The sequence below is a fragment of the Vanellus vanellus genome (assembly GCF_965231255.1).
Source record: "Vanellus vanellus genome assembly, chromosome: 11".
In the NCBI taxonomy this organism is placed as follows: domain Eukaryota; kingdom Metazoa; phylum Chordata; class Aves; order Charadriiformes; family Charadriidae; genus Vanellus; species Vanellus vanellus.
Window position 1 is genome coordinate 18,059,600 of NC_138916.1, and position 14,274 is coordinate 18,073,873.

Here is a 14,274-nt window from a genome sequence, read left to right on the forward strand (position 1 = left end):
ACAAGGCAGCCCAGACTTCCCATTAGATTCCCCATTGCAGAAGGATAGTGGCATTTCTGTCCCCAAGGAGAGGCTGTAGCCTGGATTTCTTCAAGCTGGGACCCAGAAAGCCTGCCCGCTGCTTTTTGTGATTTGTTTGCCTTCACTAACACCCTCCAAAGCCATCTTTGTGTGGCGCTGATTGGAAAAGCTGGCTGCTGTCCTTACACTGGTGGCTGATATTGTTTCTCTTTCTCTTACAGCTCAACTCCAACCTCATCTCTGGACCCATATTCCCCCTGCAATAACAACTGTGAATGCCAAACTGATTCCTTCACTCCAGTGTGTGGGGCAGACGGGGTCACGTACTTATCTGCCTGCTTTGCTGGCTGCAGCAGCACGGTGAGTGCCTTTCCCGGGGACCTCTCGCCTGTAGGAATGATTCTGCGAGCGCGAGCGAGTGAGGTTAGCGTGTATCTGGTAGAATAGCTCATTTACAGCCCACAGTGGTTATACCCCCGAAAACTAACCTCATACCTTAGATTGGCCTGAGCCACTGGCGTTTTTCACTCTGCCAGGGTCACCCACAGAGCAGAATCATAGAATCATAGAATCATAGAATCAGTGAGGTTGGAAGGGACCTTTAAGATCATCAAGTCCAACCATTAACCTACCCTGATAAAAACACCACCACTTCTAAACCATGTCCCTAAGCACCTCATCTACCCTTTTCTTAAACACCTCCAGGGATGGTGAATCCACCACCTCTCTGGGCAGCTTATTCCAATGTTTAATAACCCTTTCAGTGAAAAAATGCTTCCTAATATCCAATCTAAACCTTCCCTGACATAACTTGAACCCGTTTCCTCTTGTCCTATCACTTGTCGCCAGGGAGAAGAGGTCAGCTCCCATCTCTCTAAAACCTCCTTTCAGGTAGTTGTAGAGGGTGATAAGGTCTCCCCTCAGCCTCCTCTTCTCCAGGCTAAACAACCCCAGATCCCTCAGTCGTTCCTCATAAGGTTTGTCCTCCAGACCCTTCACCAGCTTTGTAGCCCTTCTCTGGACACGCTCCAACACCTCAATGTCCTTCTTGTAGTGAGGGGCCCAAAACTGAACACAGTACTCGAGGTGAGGCCTCACCAGTGCCGAGTACAGGGGGATGATTACTTCCCTAGTCCGGCTCACCACACTATTCCTGATGCAGGCCAGGATGGTGTTGGCCTTGGCTGCCTGGGCACACTGCTGGCTCATGCTCAGCCGGTTGTCCACCAACACCCCCAGGTCCTTTTCTGCCAGGCAGCTTTCGAGCCATTCCACCCCCGGTCTGTAGCACTGCATGGGGTTGTTGTGACCCAAGTGCAGGACCCGACACTTGGCCTTGTTGAACCTTGTTGAATGGGATTTCCCATCCTCTTCCTCCTCCTCTGGTCTTTCACCTCAGCATGGAAGCAAGGAACATGAGAGGAGATCTGTGCAGTTGTCCACTGGCAGAATTCAGATCCTCCACGAGACCTCGCTTGCCCAGGCTGTGGGACCAACTTCTCTTCTGCAGCAGCTTATCCCACCGCTTCTCCACCTGCCCGTGTTTGCCCTGCCCAATCCTTTTACTCTTTTTCCTCTTGTGCTCTTCCCGAATCTGGTTCCTAGACACATGTGACTGGATCCTGGGCTTATTCACCCTTGTTTAAGCTTTCCGTCACTCCTCTTGCTTCTCTCTCTTTCCCTGCCTTGCTCTGAAGCAGCAGCAAGAGCAGTTGTAAAGGGAGCAGAGGCTCCATCCAAAGACATTCTGCATTATTCAGTTCTCCGTATCTAAGAGTTTATTTCATTTAGAAAATTCTTTAAAACCAAACCATCTCTGTGTAAAGAAGATGTGGGGAATTTTTAACAATGTCTTAAAAGCCTGCTTTTCTATTTTTTGCTGCTGAAATGCTAATGTCTTCTGGGTTACACTGAAAACTAGTGCCTGCCGCTCCTGTGGGTGGGAACTGTTGGGGTTCCTGCGGTCCTTGCTCCCTACCCGGGGCCGTGCCAGGCATGGTGACCGCTGCCACACTGCCTTTGAGGAGCCCATGGGAGGTCACCTTGGTCGCAGTGACCGTTCATGGCTGTAGGGACATCAGTGCTTACCACAGGCAATTATCCCTCCATGGCTTCATCCTTCCTTTTTGAGGAGACATCAAACCTCTCTTCCTGCCCTAAAGAGACAAACCGCCTGCGAGTGCCGGTGAGCAGCGGTACAAGCTCACTGCTAGCAAGTGTAGCCTCACTGCCCAGATGACCTGGGAGCTCGTCCTGCTTAAACCTTCTCTCTCCTCAGTTCCTACTCCACCCTCGGAGACGTAGGCATCCCTTTGAAATACCACAGTTCCAAGGTGCTTTCAGCGTAGGGACTCCACGAATGTGCGGCACATGCAAAGGTGTAACCTCCTGCCCTCTTCCTCCTTCTCCTCCCAACAAGAGACAAGTCAACACCTGGGGCAGCACAGGATCATTTTAACAAGAAGCCAGCTTGTACAGGGCACACAGAACAGTGTCTCTCGCCGGTTCACCGAGCCCTTAGCAAGAGTACAGCCGGTGCAGTCTGTGGCTGGAGTGCAGGAGAGACCTCCTCCCTGGGTGGTTCAGGGCAAAACTCTGGCTCCTCTGGAGGAGCGCGGTAATGAAAATTCAGCTCTGCCCCTTCAGTCAGCCGCTGCCTGACCTCATGCTCTACAAGAGCAAACCTCTGAGCAAAAACCGTGCTCTCCCTCACCCTCTCTCTTACTCATTCTTTCTTATTGTTCCTTTTCGTCATCATCTTGGGGTTCTTTTCATCGTCTTGTTTTGTGGGTTTTTTCCAGTAACATTTTGAACACAAATTAGTGAAGCAATAGCATCCTCTGGAAAGGGCATTATCAAGAATTATGGACCAGTTTGGCCATGCAATGGCCCTGAGGCAAAGCCAAATTGCCAAACCAGGTTTTAAACCCATAATCCAGGTAATGACCTGTCTAGAGGGTCTTGTGAATGTTATATGCTTGTGATGAGCCAAGGGTTGCTTTTTACTGGGACATAAAATTCTCTGAATGCTTTATTTAACTTTACTGCATTGGATGTTTCTGACTGCCTCTCTCCACATTTCCTCTGTGAACAATTTCTAAAAGCAATGTATAGCTCAGTTTGTTTTTTCTTTTTCATTTCTTCTCTTTTACTGACCTGGTTGCAGAGCTGCACCTGTCCAAAAAGCCGTCGGAGTATCGGTGCTGATAGGCAGAGCTCTGGCACCCTCGGGAATTTCTCTTTCAAGCCATTCCTGGGAGTGGCCCTTGCGTACGAAGCCTTTGACCATGCATCTTGTTTGTTGGATGCCATTGCTTCTCTCACCCTTTTGGCTGGAGACACGTGAATTCCAGGCTGGCATTTCCATGCTGGCATCTCACGGCTTTACGCTGAAGTACCAGCCTGTCCCTTCCCTGTCAGAGCCAGGGTTTAAAGAAACAAGCAATTAAAAACATGAGTAATCTGCATAGATAGTTACCCCAGACTCAGGATGCTGTTAAAGGTGCAAACTCTGCATCTGTGCAGCTTCACATGCACCCAGAAAATCTGGCAGTGCAAGCTGCTGGGCAGCAGAAGGCTGCGATAACGTGTGGTTGCATGCGGTGGGGATGCAAAAAAAGGGAATCTGTAGCAAGTTAGCACAGGTAACAAAATTTGCCTCTCCACACGACATAGGTAAAACTCCATCTTTGATGTTTCCTTGTTTGATGTCTGGGAGTTGTATAACGTGTCAGTAATAAAAGATCAAAAATCTGTCAGGTAAGGATGAGGTGCAGCCCTAAGCAAGCAGGTGTAGTTGGTACAAACTGCTCACACTGCTTTGGGTTAGCACCGTGGCGCAAAATGGTCGAAAAAGAGGATTGAGGGGCAGATTTTCAGGCAACGGAGGTAGGGACCTGCCTCCTGGTTTGTAAAAAAAATCACACCAATGGGAGGAGAATTTGCCCCACCGTTGCCAGAAATGGGTACTTTCCCTCCACTGATGAGAGCCCATGGGAAATAAGCAGCCAGTTCTGCGTGTTTGCCATGATGGGAGTTTTGTCCCAGGATATTTCCATGCAGGTATGTACTTTCCTGGACTTAGATGGGTTTTAATCCACAGGGCTGTGTCCAGGCTGGTTGCTAGCAACGCGCTGCAGTAAGAGCCAGGAACTACAAATTCCTGTTGTCTCTCTGCAAACACCACTGCAGTGGTGCTAATTGTCACCATCTCGAAGCCTTCAGGTGGCAGCTTCTAACTCAGAGCACAGGAATTTGTTATGTTAATTATTGCTCGCCAGCCAGAAAGGCACCTGCATGTCTACTCCAGCTCTCCTGGAGTTCTGCACTGCGGTCCCTCTTGCCCTCTGTGCACTTACTTGGAAGAAAATCATTTGACTCCTATGCAGAAGAAAGATTGGTGTCAGAAAGGCTGGAGTAGTATCCCTGCGGATCCTTATCTTTGGAGGCAGTGGACCAGAAAGCGTGCTTTTGTGTGGTCCTAAGGGGACCCCAGCAGAAAAGCAAAGGAATTTCTGCTTGAACGTGGTAGTGGGGAAGGGGAGGAGATTTAGCTGTTTTTCAATATGTTTTATTTTATGGCGTTACTCCTCTTACAAACATGTGACCTGCAAACCCAGCGGGCTGATGAAGACAAGCCATGAATCATTTATGATCGTTTCGTTCTGTATTCGTTAAGGGATTTCTTGGTAGTATTGTGCGCCTTAATTGCACTTACATCCCCCACTCAGAAATCCAGGAGGGTGAGTTGAAAATAAGAAAAAAAAAAAACAAACCCTAAATCTGTGACTGGCAAACAAAGCTCCTTTTCACATCCTGCACTTGCTGGAGAGATCAAAGAAAAATGCAGTCATTTCGCCCTCCTTCTGATCACATATTGATAAAGTTTATCTCGCCTGACTTCAGCTTTTAGCTCAACACAAATCCCTCTGAACCAGATGTCATTTATTAGCTTCGTAGTGCACTTGAGTCCAGCAGTGTCTGTGCTGGCAGTTCAGCTGTGATAGTTCAGCTCTTGGTGAGCCGCAGCACCCATCGTGGGTGGCTCCTTCCCGGCATTTAGGGTGCTGGAAGCAGGCACCGAACCCACAGTCAACAACAGGGCTGCAGATTTGCCGGCTTTTAATGTACTTCGGTTTAATTGCAACAGCCAAGAGGATGGAGGTAAATAACAAAGTAATTAGAACCGTAATTTGGGGAGCTTCCTTGTCACAGGGACACAGATCGTTTCTTTATTCTCCTCCAAAGGGGTATAACTTGGTAATAATTTTGTCGCAGTGACATTTATGGGAGAGACTTGAAAGGAGCAGAAGAAAAGAAACAAGCCAAGGGACATCTTTCGCTTGCTGGTAGCATGCATCAGAGCTGCCGTGCTTCTGAAATCCTTCCCAAACCCCCCTCAGATAAGCACATAGGAGTTACTTAATTGACCATTAGAGGATGTAGAGTTGCTGTTGGCAAGCCCTCATCGCTGAGGGCAGGTGGTGGGGACCGCGGCTCCTGCTTCCCCTAAACCCCTGTGCTCCTCCGCAGAACCTCAGTGGCTGTTCGTGCCTCACCTCGGTCCCTGCCGAAAATGCCACCGTCGTTCCCGGCAAATGCCCCAGTCCCGGCTGCGAAGAGGCCTTCTTGACATTCCTCTGCGTGATGTGTGTTTGCAGCATGATCGGGGCCATGGCGCAGACACCATCAGTCATCATACTCATCAGGTAGGACCGCTGCCGGGAGGATGCGATGAGCTCATTGGGGGCTGCTCTTGGGGTGGAAGTAGGGCTGGGGGGGACCATGGGGTACCGCTGGGAGCTGCAGGGAGCCGAGGGTCCCACACAGCTCCCGGCCTCTGCCATTTTGGCTGAGTGTCCCCGTATCAATGACTTTTTGGTTCAGTGCATCAGAAAACCCTCCTTTGACTGAGCACTCTCTGGTGGAGACACCTTGAAAGAGCTGCCCATATTTTCAAAAGATTTTGAACCTCCTCAGCAAATGAGGAGCTATGGGCACAGGCTTTCTCCTACGGTACTGCCTTTACATGCAGGCAGGAGTGAAAGCCCGAGCTGTCCTGCCTGAATTTCAGCCCCGGTTGTTTCAAGCGTTAATTAAATCAGTGCCTCTCTAAGCCACTATTTCTGTTGGTAGCACCTGGTTCGTCCATGGCATGGCCCTACCAAGTTCAGTGCCTACAGTATTGACCTGCTAGAGAGAATACGGGAATTGCTCAAGTACAGTTTTGGTAAAAAGGGAGTGGGGAGGGACTGGGCTGGCACACAGAGAAGATCCCTGCAGGGATGGTGCAAAGAAGGGTGGCAAGCTTGTTCTTACCAAGGCTGGGATTAGCATAGGAAGAGAATGCAGATGTGCAGTTTCCAGTCCAAGCAGTAAGGATGTTACAGCTGCATCAGGAAAGGGGCAGAATTGCAGCCCCATGTTCACAGCACATAATGGCTTAGTAAGATACCTTTAGAGATGGTCTGGAGATCATAGAAACTGTGGGAAAATGAAAGGCTGCAGCATAGGCTAGCTTTGGTCAATAACCCCCTGGCTAGAGTTTAACTTCTCTCACCCTGGACCAAGTCCAAGAACAGAAAGAACTTGAAAGTCTGAAGGACATCTCTGAGTTGAACCAACATGAATAGGTGGGCAAAAGTAGCTAATTCAAATAACTGACCTTGTGTTATTTCCAGACACATGGAACACTTCACCTTATGATATACGTATATATCTAAGCCCACGTTTATCCAGAATTACTTGTCTGTCCGGGCTGTCACTTACTCAGAATAATAACCAGAGGCATAAATAGCAGATCCATTCTGCTGCCTGGAAAATTCCAATAAAATTCAATCAATAAGGTCTGTTTTAGAAACACATTCTTGAGTGGATCTTGGACAGAACAGCTCTGTGAGGGCATGTCTCCCTGCAGGATACAAAATGAGATATTCCACCTACTAGTTCGTTTCTCTCTTTGCATCTACAGTAGCTAAAGGGAAATCAAATTTCTCCTGATAAATATTGTGGCAAAAGTAATTTGAAGTTTCAAGAGTTCTTTGTTCAAGGGAGCTGCCAGCACCTGTAGGATCCTGAATGGAGACGTCTTGGTGTTGACTTCAAATGAGATAAGCCATTCGCCAGCCAGGAAGAAGAATACAAAGGGAATAAGAAAAGTGAAGGGAATATTAAAAATATTCAGTTCACAGCTGTAGGAAATAAACAATTCTCACATCCAAATTAGTAACTACACTCACCTCAGAATCACTGATAGCTACTAAAATATACAGGGAAGAGCGCTTCGCCGTAGACTACCTCATGTTCTCTTGCAACTGCCATCTTGGATTGCTAAAAGAAAGTTTTGGCGTGTGAGTGTGTCCCTGGTGTCCATGGCAGTGACAAGTGGCATCTGCAGCTCCTGTGGTTAATTTAAAAATGAACTTCAGTGTCTACAAATCAGATGTCTTGTCTAGGCAAGCCATTTCTTCTCTGCTGTAGACAGTGAGAAAAGGAAATGTCTCCAGGTGGCAACTTTTAATCCACCCTAAGGTACGGGGATTCACTTTGGTCTTAAATAAAAAGGACACCACCACCGATTAAAAACCCACTGTGAATATTTCACATGATAATCTATTTTTTCCATAAAATAAACTTTAATGCTCCTTCTGTTTCCTTCATTTCCCACCCAACTGTAGCGTCCTATTTGAGCCAAGCCATTAACCACTGAAACGTTTTTCCAAGGGCAGATACTTCCTGGCATAAAGGCTTTATATTGAGCCAGGGGGTCTGCCTGAAAACCCTGCTGAAATTCATCCAGGGGTCACAAGCGTCATGCAGGAGTCATGGTATGGTGTTAAGCAGCCTGTGTAACGCATGACATAAGGCAGGTGATCAGAATGGTCTTTTCTTAACTTAAAACCTATTGCTGATTCTGGATGTTTTATCGGTATTGTCTGATGCCCTTCCAATGTGTTTATACGAAGGTCCACCGCTGCCACCATGGATGCCACGAGCAGTGCTGCCTGCAGACCTCTGTAAGGAGCTAGTGGAAGAGGCAGCTTAGGCCTTTAAAGTTCCCCTGTGTGATGAATCTAGTCATATGGGGATCACTGTCCTGCTTTCCCAGCCTTTATGTACCGTGGGAAATAAAATGCTATTATAAGACTTAGGACCAAATTAATGATATCTGAAATTCTAAAGGCTTTGCTGAGCCTACCCCAAGAGGATGACTTTAGCCGGTAGCATCCTTGAGCAAAGCAAATTAGAAAGCCATGAATTATTTTTTAAAGCACCTTTGAAGGATAACACTGACGCGATAGAGTGGGTTGCGTTTGTAGCAAAAGGCGGTGCAACTGTTGTCTTCCCAGCATAAAAAAAAAAAATTGCATGCTAAAATCACGCCCATGAAAAGTAGTCTTCTTGAGCGCTTCCTCACTGGGAGTCCTGATTTAACAGGCTGACCGAACCTTTCGGTCCCTCATCCTCCCTCCCATCTCTTGTTCCCAGCAGTCGGGGAAGTTTCAGAACCAAAAGTTTTCTCTCCCTCCAATTCTCAACATCTGCAGCCTTGAAAGCGTGATGGGGAGCTTGTAAATGATGATGTACTGGGATGGGAATTTCATTTTTCCCCATCTAACGACAGGATTAGCTGTTGTTATTAATGACTTAGCTAAATTCCTGAACCTATCACCGACGCAATTACTTTTGGGGCTGTAGGCAGTTCAGGCGAAGGGAGAAGAAAAACCCCATTAATGACTTTTTGAAGAGGTGGTGGTGGCATCGTGGCTGACAGCACAGAATGGCCACAGGGTGTGTTAATCAAAGCAGAACAACAAGAATCGATTTCACTCTCTCCCTCCCTCCTTCCTCCCTCCAGAACCGTGAGCCCCGAACTCAAGTCTTATGCTTTGGGGGTGCTTTTCCTGCTTCTCCGTTTGCTAGGTAGGTATAAAAATTTCATGTCCTTCGATCCCATCCTTTCCTCCCTCGCGGAAAACTGTATTTTTTAACATGCAAAAAGTTGATTTCTACTCCATGCGGTGCTGCGTTTGTCATGAGTGGGGTCTGACACAATGGGGTCTGAGCCCTCTCGATGAAGGATATCAGGTCAAGGCTCCTGAAGGCACTTTTCCTGCCATTTGAATTGTGCTAATGGAAGAAAATGCGGTGTTGCATGAGAAATGACCGTTTCTGCCATGGTCCCACGCAACCAGTTACTCTTCTATAGCTGTTATTAACACGTCAGCAGCTTGCAAAATTACTGCTGTATTGCATATTGCTGAAGTAGAGGGATATGTATTTCCCTCCCCCTTTGAGGGACAGGACCTGCGTTGCATGGTGTGTTTGTCCCATCCTTTGAGTCTCTTGGAAAGGAAAACAGTAAAATGAGACAGCCTGAGTCCTTGTATCCTCCTGTGGGTTAATATCCCATTAAAATGCATACGGCTGTTCCTCTGGACCAGTCCGTACTTCTCGTGTATGAATTAAAAGGAACGCACCAGGTTGTTGTTTGCCTGCTTCTTGTTTCTGGGTGGAGGTTTTTTTTTTCCCCTTTTGAAGAGGTGGCTCCTATTTTAAAGCTCCTGTATTTCAGCTCATTAATTTCAGTGATTCAGGGAAAAATCCTCTGATCCATCATTGTGTGAGTCCGTCTCATGCACGGGATTTCTGTGTGGTGTGGGGGTGGAATTCACTTGTTTGGTTTGTTTTTTTTTTTTTCATCAGGGCATGGGCAGTACCTTCCCTGCATGCCCCCCAAGTCTCAAAGAAATGAGCTGGAGAGTAAAATGCCATCTCAGGCTACAGCAAGACACTAGGAAGCATGGGACCAAAAATCCAACAGTATCATACGTCGCTTTGAATAAGTGACCTCATTTATTTACTTATTTTTTGTAGCACCTTATTCCCCATTAGCTGAAAGGGAAAGGGTGGTCCCAGACCAGTTTACAATAAAGCCGATTAGATTTACATTGCTTTTGGTGAAGTAGCTGCAGTCCTACAGAAAACTCCGTGAAGTAATCTTATCCAGAGCTCAGACAGCTCAGAGAGAAGCTTCGGGGTTGACCTGGGTCAGCTCTGGTTCCAGCTTTGCAAAGACAGCATTTTCTTTAGCTGTTGGTGCTGCTCTCAGGTTTTGGCCTGTCTTCAGCTCTCGCGGGCCGAACGTGGAGTGTCAGCAGGCAAGGGTACGAGGGGGATGGCTGTGGGCTGTTGTTTCCAAAGGAAAAAAGTACTTAAGGGGGGAGGTTGTATCTCTTTTCTCAAGAGAGAGAAGCCTCCTGAGATAGTAGCATCTTGAATTCCTCTAAAACCAGGCTCAGCCGTGTATGCTTAAGTTGAATAGATCTTTTTTTTTTTTTCCTTCCAATAAAGAAGCCATAGTAAGAATTTAAACTCAAATCTTTATATGTTGCTCTGTCACTAAGGAATTCCCATGAAATAAGACGATACATCCTGAAACGTATCGGCAACGTAGCTAGAACCCGCAGAAAACGAAGAGAGAGGTACTTTTCAATATGAGCAAGGGTATCCAAATCTTGCCCTTAACAACCTGAGGTTTGAGAATAGCTTTACTGATTTATTTTAAAAGCTTTTCAGTTCACCTTTAAGCTTTGACTTAAGAAGAGAGTGATAATAGCTGTTTCTTGAACCAAAGGAGAGTATTAAATATAGGAGGTATGAGACCCGGAGGTGCAATCGTAGCTAATAGATTTCACTAAGACAGAAGCAGCTTTTTTATAGAGCCCTACAGTTTCTGCAATGAAATATATATATATAGCAGAAATTTTTGCAGCACTTTGCAGTGAGAGGTAAAACATGATTGAATCTCTTTAATATTCACTGTAATAACATGAAACACAACTGAATTCACCCGTTATCCTCCTGGATGTATTATCTTATTCCATAGGAATTGTGCTGTGAGAAGGCAGCGTAACGGTGTCTTCATATAAAGGCACTACTGCGGTTTCTCAGAGAAGAGAGTAAAGCAGTGCCATTGGAGCCAAAGGTTTGGAATGGAAATGTCTGGAACGGCAAAGAGTTTTAGAGCTGTAAGATCCCGGACGCATCCTCTCTGGATGGTGTTCTACCATGCATCCTAGCAAAGCCTCCACTTAGCAGGGCACTTGCTTTTGTTTTTCCTACGAGTCCATGTTGTTTGCCTCTCTTCTTCCAACGTGACAAAAACACAGTGTTTCTCTCGCAGAAGGACTTCCCAATCTGCAGTGCAACCCCTCAACTCCCTTGTCTCACAGGGTCTAGGCACCAAGTTGCTTCTGTGAGTCTCTTGTCCTCTCCTCTGATAAAAATGACCTGAAACACTGACTGGTTGCTAAAGGTTTTCCATATATTTTTCTTCAAGGTTTCCACATCCATTCCTGCTTTCACATAGGTGTAGCTTTGGAGTGAAAACAGGTCCTTCCTCAAGTCTTATGAGGAGCAATTTCCAGGCCAAATTATCTTGAAAACCTGGAAAGCCATCTGAAGCCAGCAGATGGGGATGATAGCTCTTTCTGAAGTTCAGCCTGTGCAACTCCAGACCTTTGTATCAAAATCTCTCAGCATGGTAACAAGTAGGGGCTCACACCTCAAAATTATGATCCAGATACAGTTTTCCCATAGTCCAGAAAGTGTGTGGCTCCTGCCTCCTCCGTCACTGCCACGTCTGGACGTTACCCCCTTCGGTGGCATCCAGCGCCAGTGCAGCACTGGGCACGCAAACTGCATTCAGCAGCACAATATCTTGGCTTGAGATTTTAAATTCCAGGTAGAATGTGCATGTGCCCACAGGTTTCAAAAAAGGGAAAAAAAAAAAAAAAAAAACAAGCGTCTTTTGGCTTAGAGGCAGAACCAGCCCAGTCTGGAATTTCCGGGCATTGAAATCACAAACAGGGAGCTGGCACTGACATTTTTTCCAGAACATAAGCAGGTTTTTAGATGTGATGACTGGGACTAGTGTTTTTAACTAAGATTGTCTCGCTTTTGTATCATCTGTTTTTATTTATTACATTTGTGCTATTAATGACTGGTTAAGATGAGTACCAAAAGCCCATGTAGCCTTTCTTAACTCCTGCATCTATTAACATATAAGGAAGATCAAACAAAATCTGAAGAGCTTTAGACATCGACAAAATAAAATAAAGAGATCTCATTTAACACAGGGAACAGTGAAGACAACCAATTCATTTGTAGTCTTGGGATATATGTCCTGAATGTCACTACTTTGTTCATGACAAGCTGAAGGAAGATATCTTTTTTACGTGTGGAAATCCAGGTTAATGATGAAACTGAATCCAAGATTAAACACTTTTCTGTCTAGAAACTGCAATCCTTGTGTCTGTCTGTCTACGCATGTATTTATAGAGTCTCGGGCATCACAGCACCTATGAATGGAGTGATCCTGTTGAGGGGATGTTGTGCCCAGCTGCTATTCCATTCCATCCTGTGCTTGCTCTCTTAACCTGCAGCAATGATTTTATTGAACAGGGTTTTTTTCCAGGGTTTATCCGCTTCCAGCCTCCCCCCATAAATATAGCAGAAGGAAGAGAAAAGGTTTACACGTGTAGAAAATCCACATTTTCTTCTGAGTGCTGCACGCTCGGTGCACGCGTGCTGGTGGGGGTGCTCAAAGCTGGAACGTGGATGTCCTAACCACCGTCGGGGTAATGTGAAATGGGGGGCCTCTACGATATCCCTGTAGGATGGGGAAAAGCAGAGAAGAAAAACATTGTCTTTATTAGTTAAATGAGATTGGAGTGATTACTTTGCTTTAATATTGCGGCTCTGCTGCAAAGTATGATTGAGAAACGCTCATCAGTAGTTAGCTGGAGTGGCTGTGGGAGAATCCTGCTGTGATATTTCATTTAATGGTGCAGTGAAAATTTCCCTTCTTTTCAGATTTAATCTTTGGCATCTATGAGAGGCTATTGTTTGTTTTCCTTAGACCCAGAGAAAACCTTCTTCTGTATCAGGGAAAGGTCCAGAACTAGACCTCAGTGCCACAGGTGATTTCAGGCTCTGAACTGGAGTCCTGTGACATCCTTCAGATGAACTCCCCAGGGTGCAGAATTACCAATACCTAAACAGAGAGCAAGCTGCCAGCCTGCCCTCCTCCTCCTCTTTCATTTACCCCTCCACTCAGTCTCATTAGGCAAACGAGAAGCTTAATAAAAGCCACTTAAACTTGAGTAAAATCCTTCCTTGCTTGTTGATATCAGCAGGAATCTCTTCCGTAGATGTTGAAGTCCAAGCTAAAAAGTCATCCACAGACTTTGTTTAGGTTGATTTAGGACTTAAAAAATTAGAATCACAGGCTGCAGCTGGGACTGTTAACCTTGATAAAGTATCCTCTCTCCATTCATTGCAATCACATCATCTCTCTTTATCATAAGGGTCATAAAAGCATGATTTGTCTCTTGTTTTGACAGGTTTTATCCCACCTCCACTGATCTTTGGGGCTGGAATTGACTCCACATGTCTGTTCTGGAGCACGTTCTGTGGCGAGCAAGGAGCCTGCGCGCTGTATGACAACGTGGTCTATAGATACCTGTACGTTAGTATTGCTATAGCCCTGAAGTCTTTTGCATTCATCTTATATACAACCACCTGGCAGTGCTTGAGGAAAAACTATAAAAGATACATCAAGAACCACGAAGGTGGTCTCAGCACTAGTGAGTTTTTTGCCTCTACTCTCACCCTAGACAATCTGGGGCGGGACTCGGTGCCCCAAAATCAACCACATAGGACAAAATTTATCTATAACCTTGAAGATCATGAGTGGTGTGAAAATATGGAGTCTGTTTTATAGTGACTGTGGAGGGGTGAACTATATTAATAATACAAGGGTCCTTTTTAATAAAACCAAGAAGAGAGCGAGAATGAAGAAACACAACTGCGAAACAACAACGGCGACACGGGAAACTTTTGTCTTTTTCTCAAAGTCAGACCCAGCCAGGATTCCTGAGAACAGCATCTTTTAACGGGATCACTTTTGAAATCCTGCGGGGTGATGGGAGGAAGCGGGGAGCCACTGTGGCTGGGTACCAGCCCCTTTGATGACAGTACGAGCTTCCAAGAAGAGCATCTGCAGAGGTTCATCGGAGACCTCGGCAAACGGACAGGCTTGGTCATGAGGCGTGCAGAAAGCAAGGTGATAACAGCAACGCCGGAATAGGCTTTTGGGGTTGCAAACGGGGCCCCAGGGATACGTGCAGCCCCGCAGCGCGGGCTGAAGGGTTAGCCGGTCTGGGTGCTGTGCTCTGTGACGGCAAAGAG

At 46.3% G+C, this 14,274-nt stretch overlaps 1 protein-coding gene across 1 annotated transcript in view; it reads left to right on the plus strand.

Annotated features, from left to right (window-relative positions):
* SLCO3A1 (solute carrier organic anion transporter family member 3A1) overlaps window positions 1-13,974 on the plus strand; it is a gene marked incomplete at its 5' end in the record, with an annotated part of 145,705 nt that extends 131,731 nt beyond the window's left edge. Inside the window, 4 exons of the mRNA XM_082488629.1 lie at window positions 243-381; window positions 5,554-5,729; window positions 8,879-8,943; window positions 13,428-13,974. Coding sequence (XP_082344755.1) covers window positions 243-381; window positions 5,554-5,729; window positions 8,879-8,943; window positions 13,428-13,807 — 760 coding nt within the window. The 3' untranslated portion in view covers window positions 13,808-13,974. The remainder of the gene's footprint in view (window positions 1-242; window positions 382-5,553; window positions 5,730-8,878; window positions 8,944-13,427) is intronic.
* Between the last annotated feature and the right edge of the window lie 300 nt (window positions 13,975-14,274).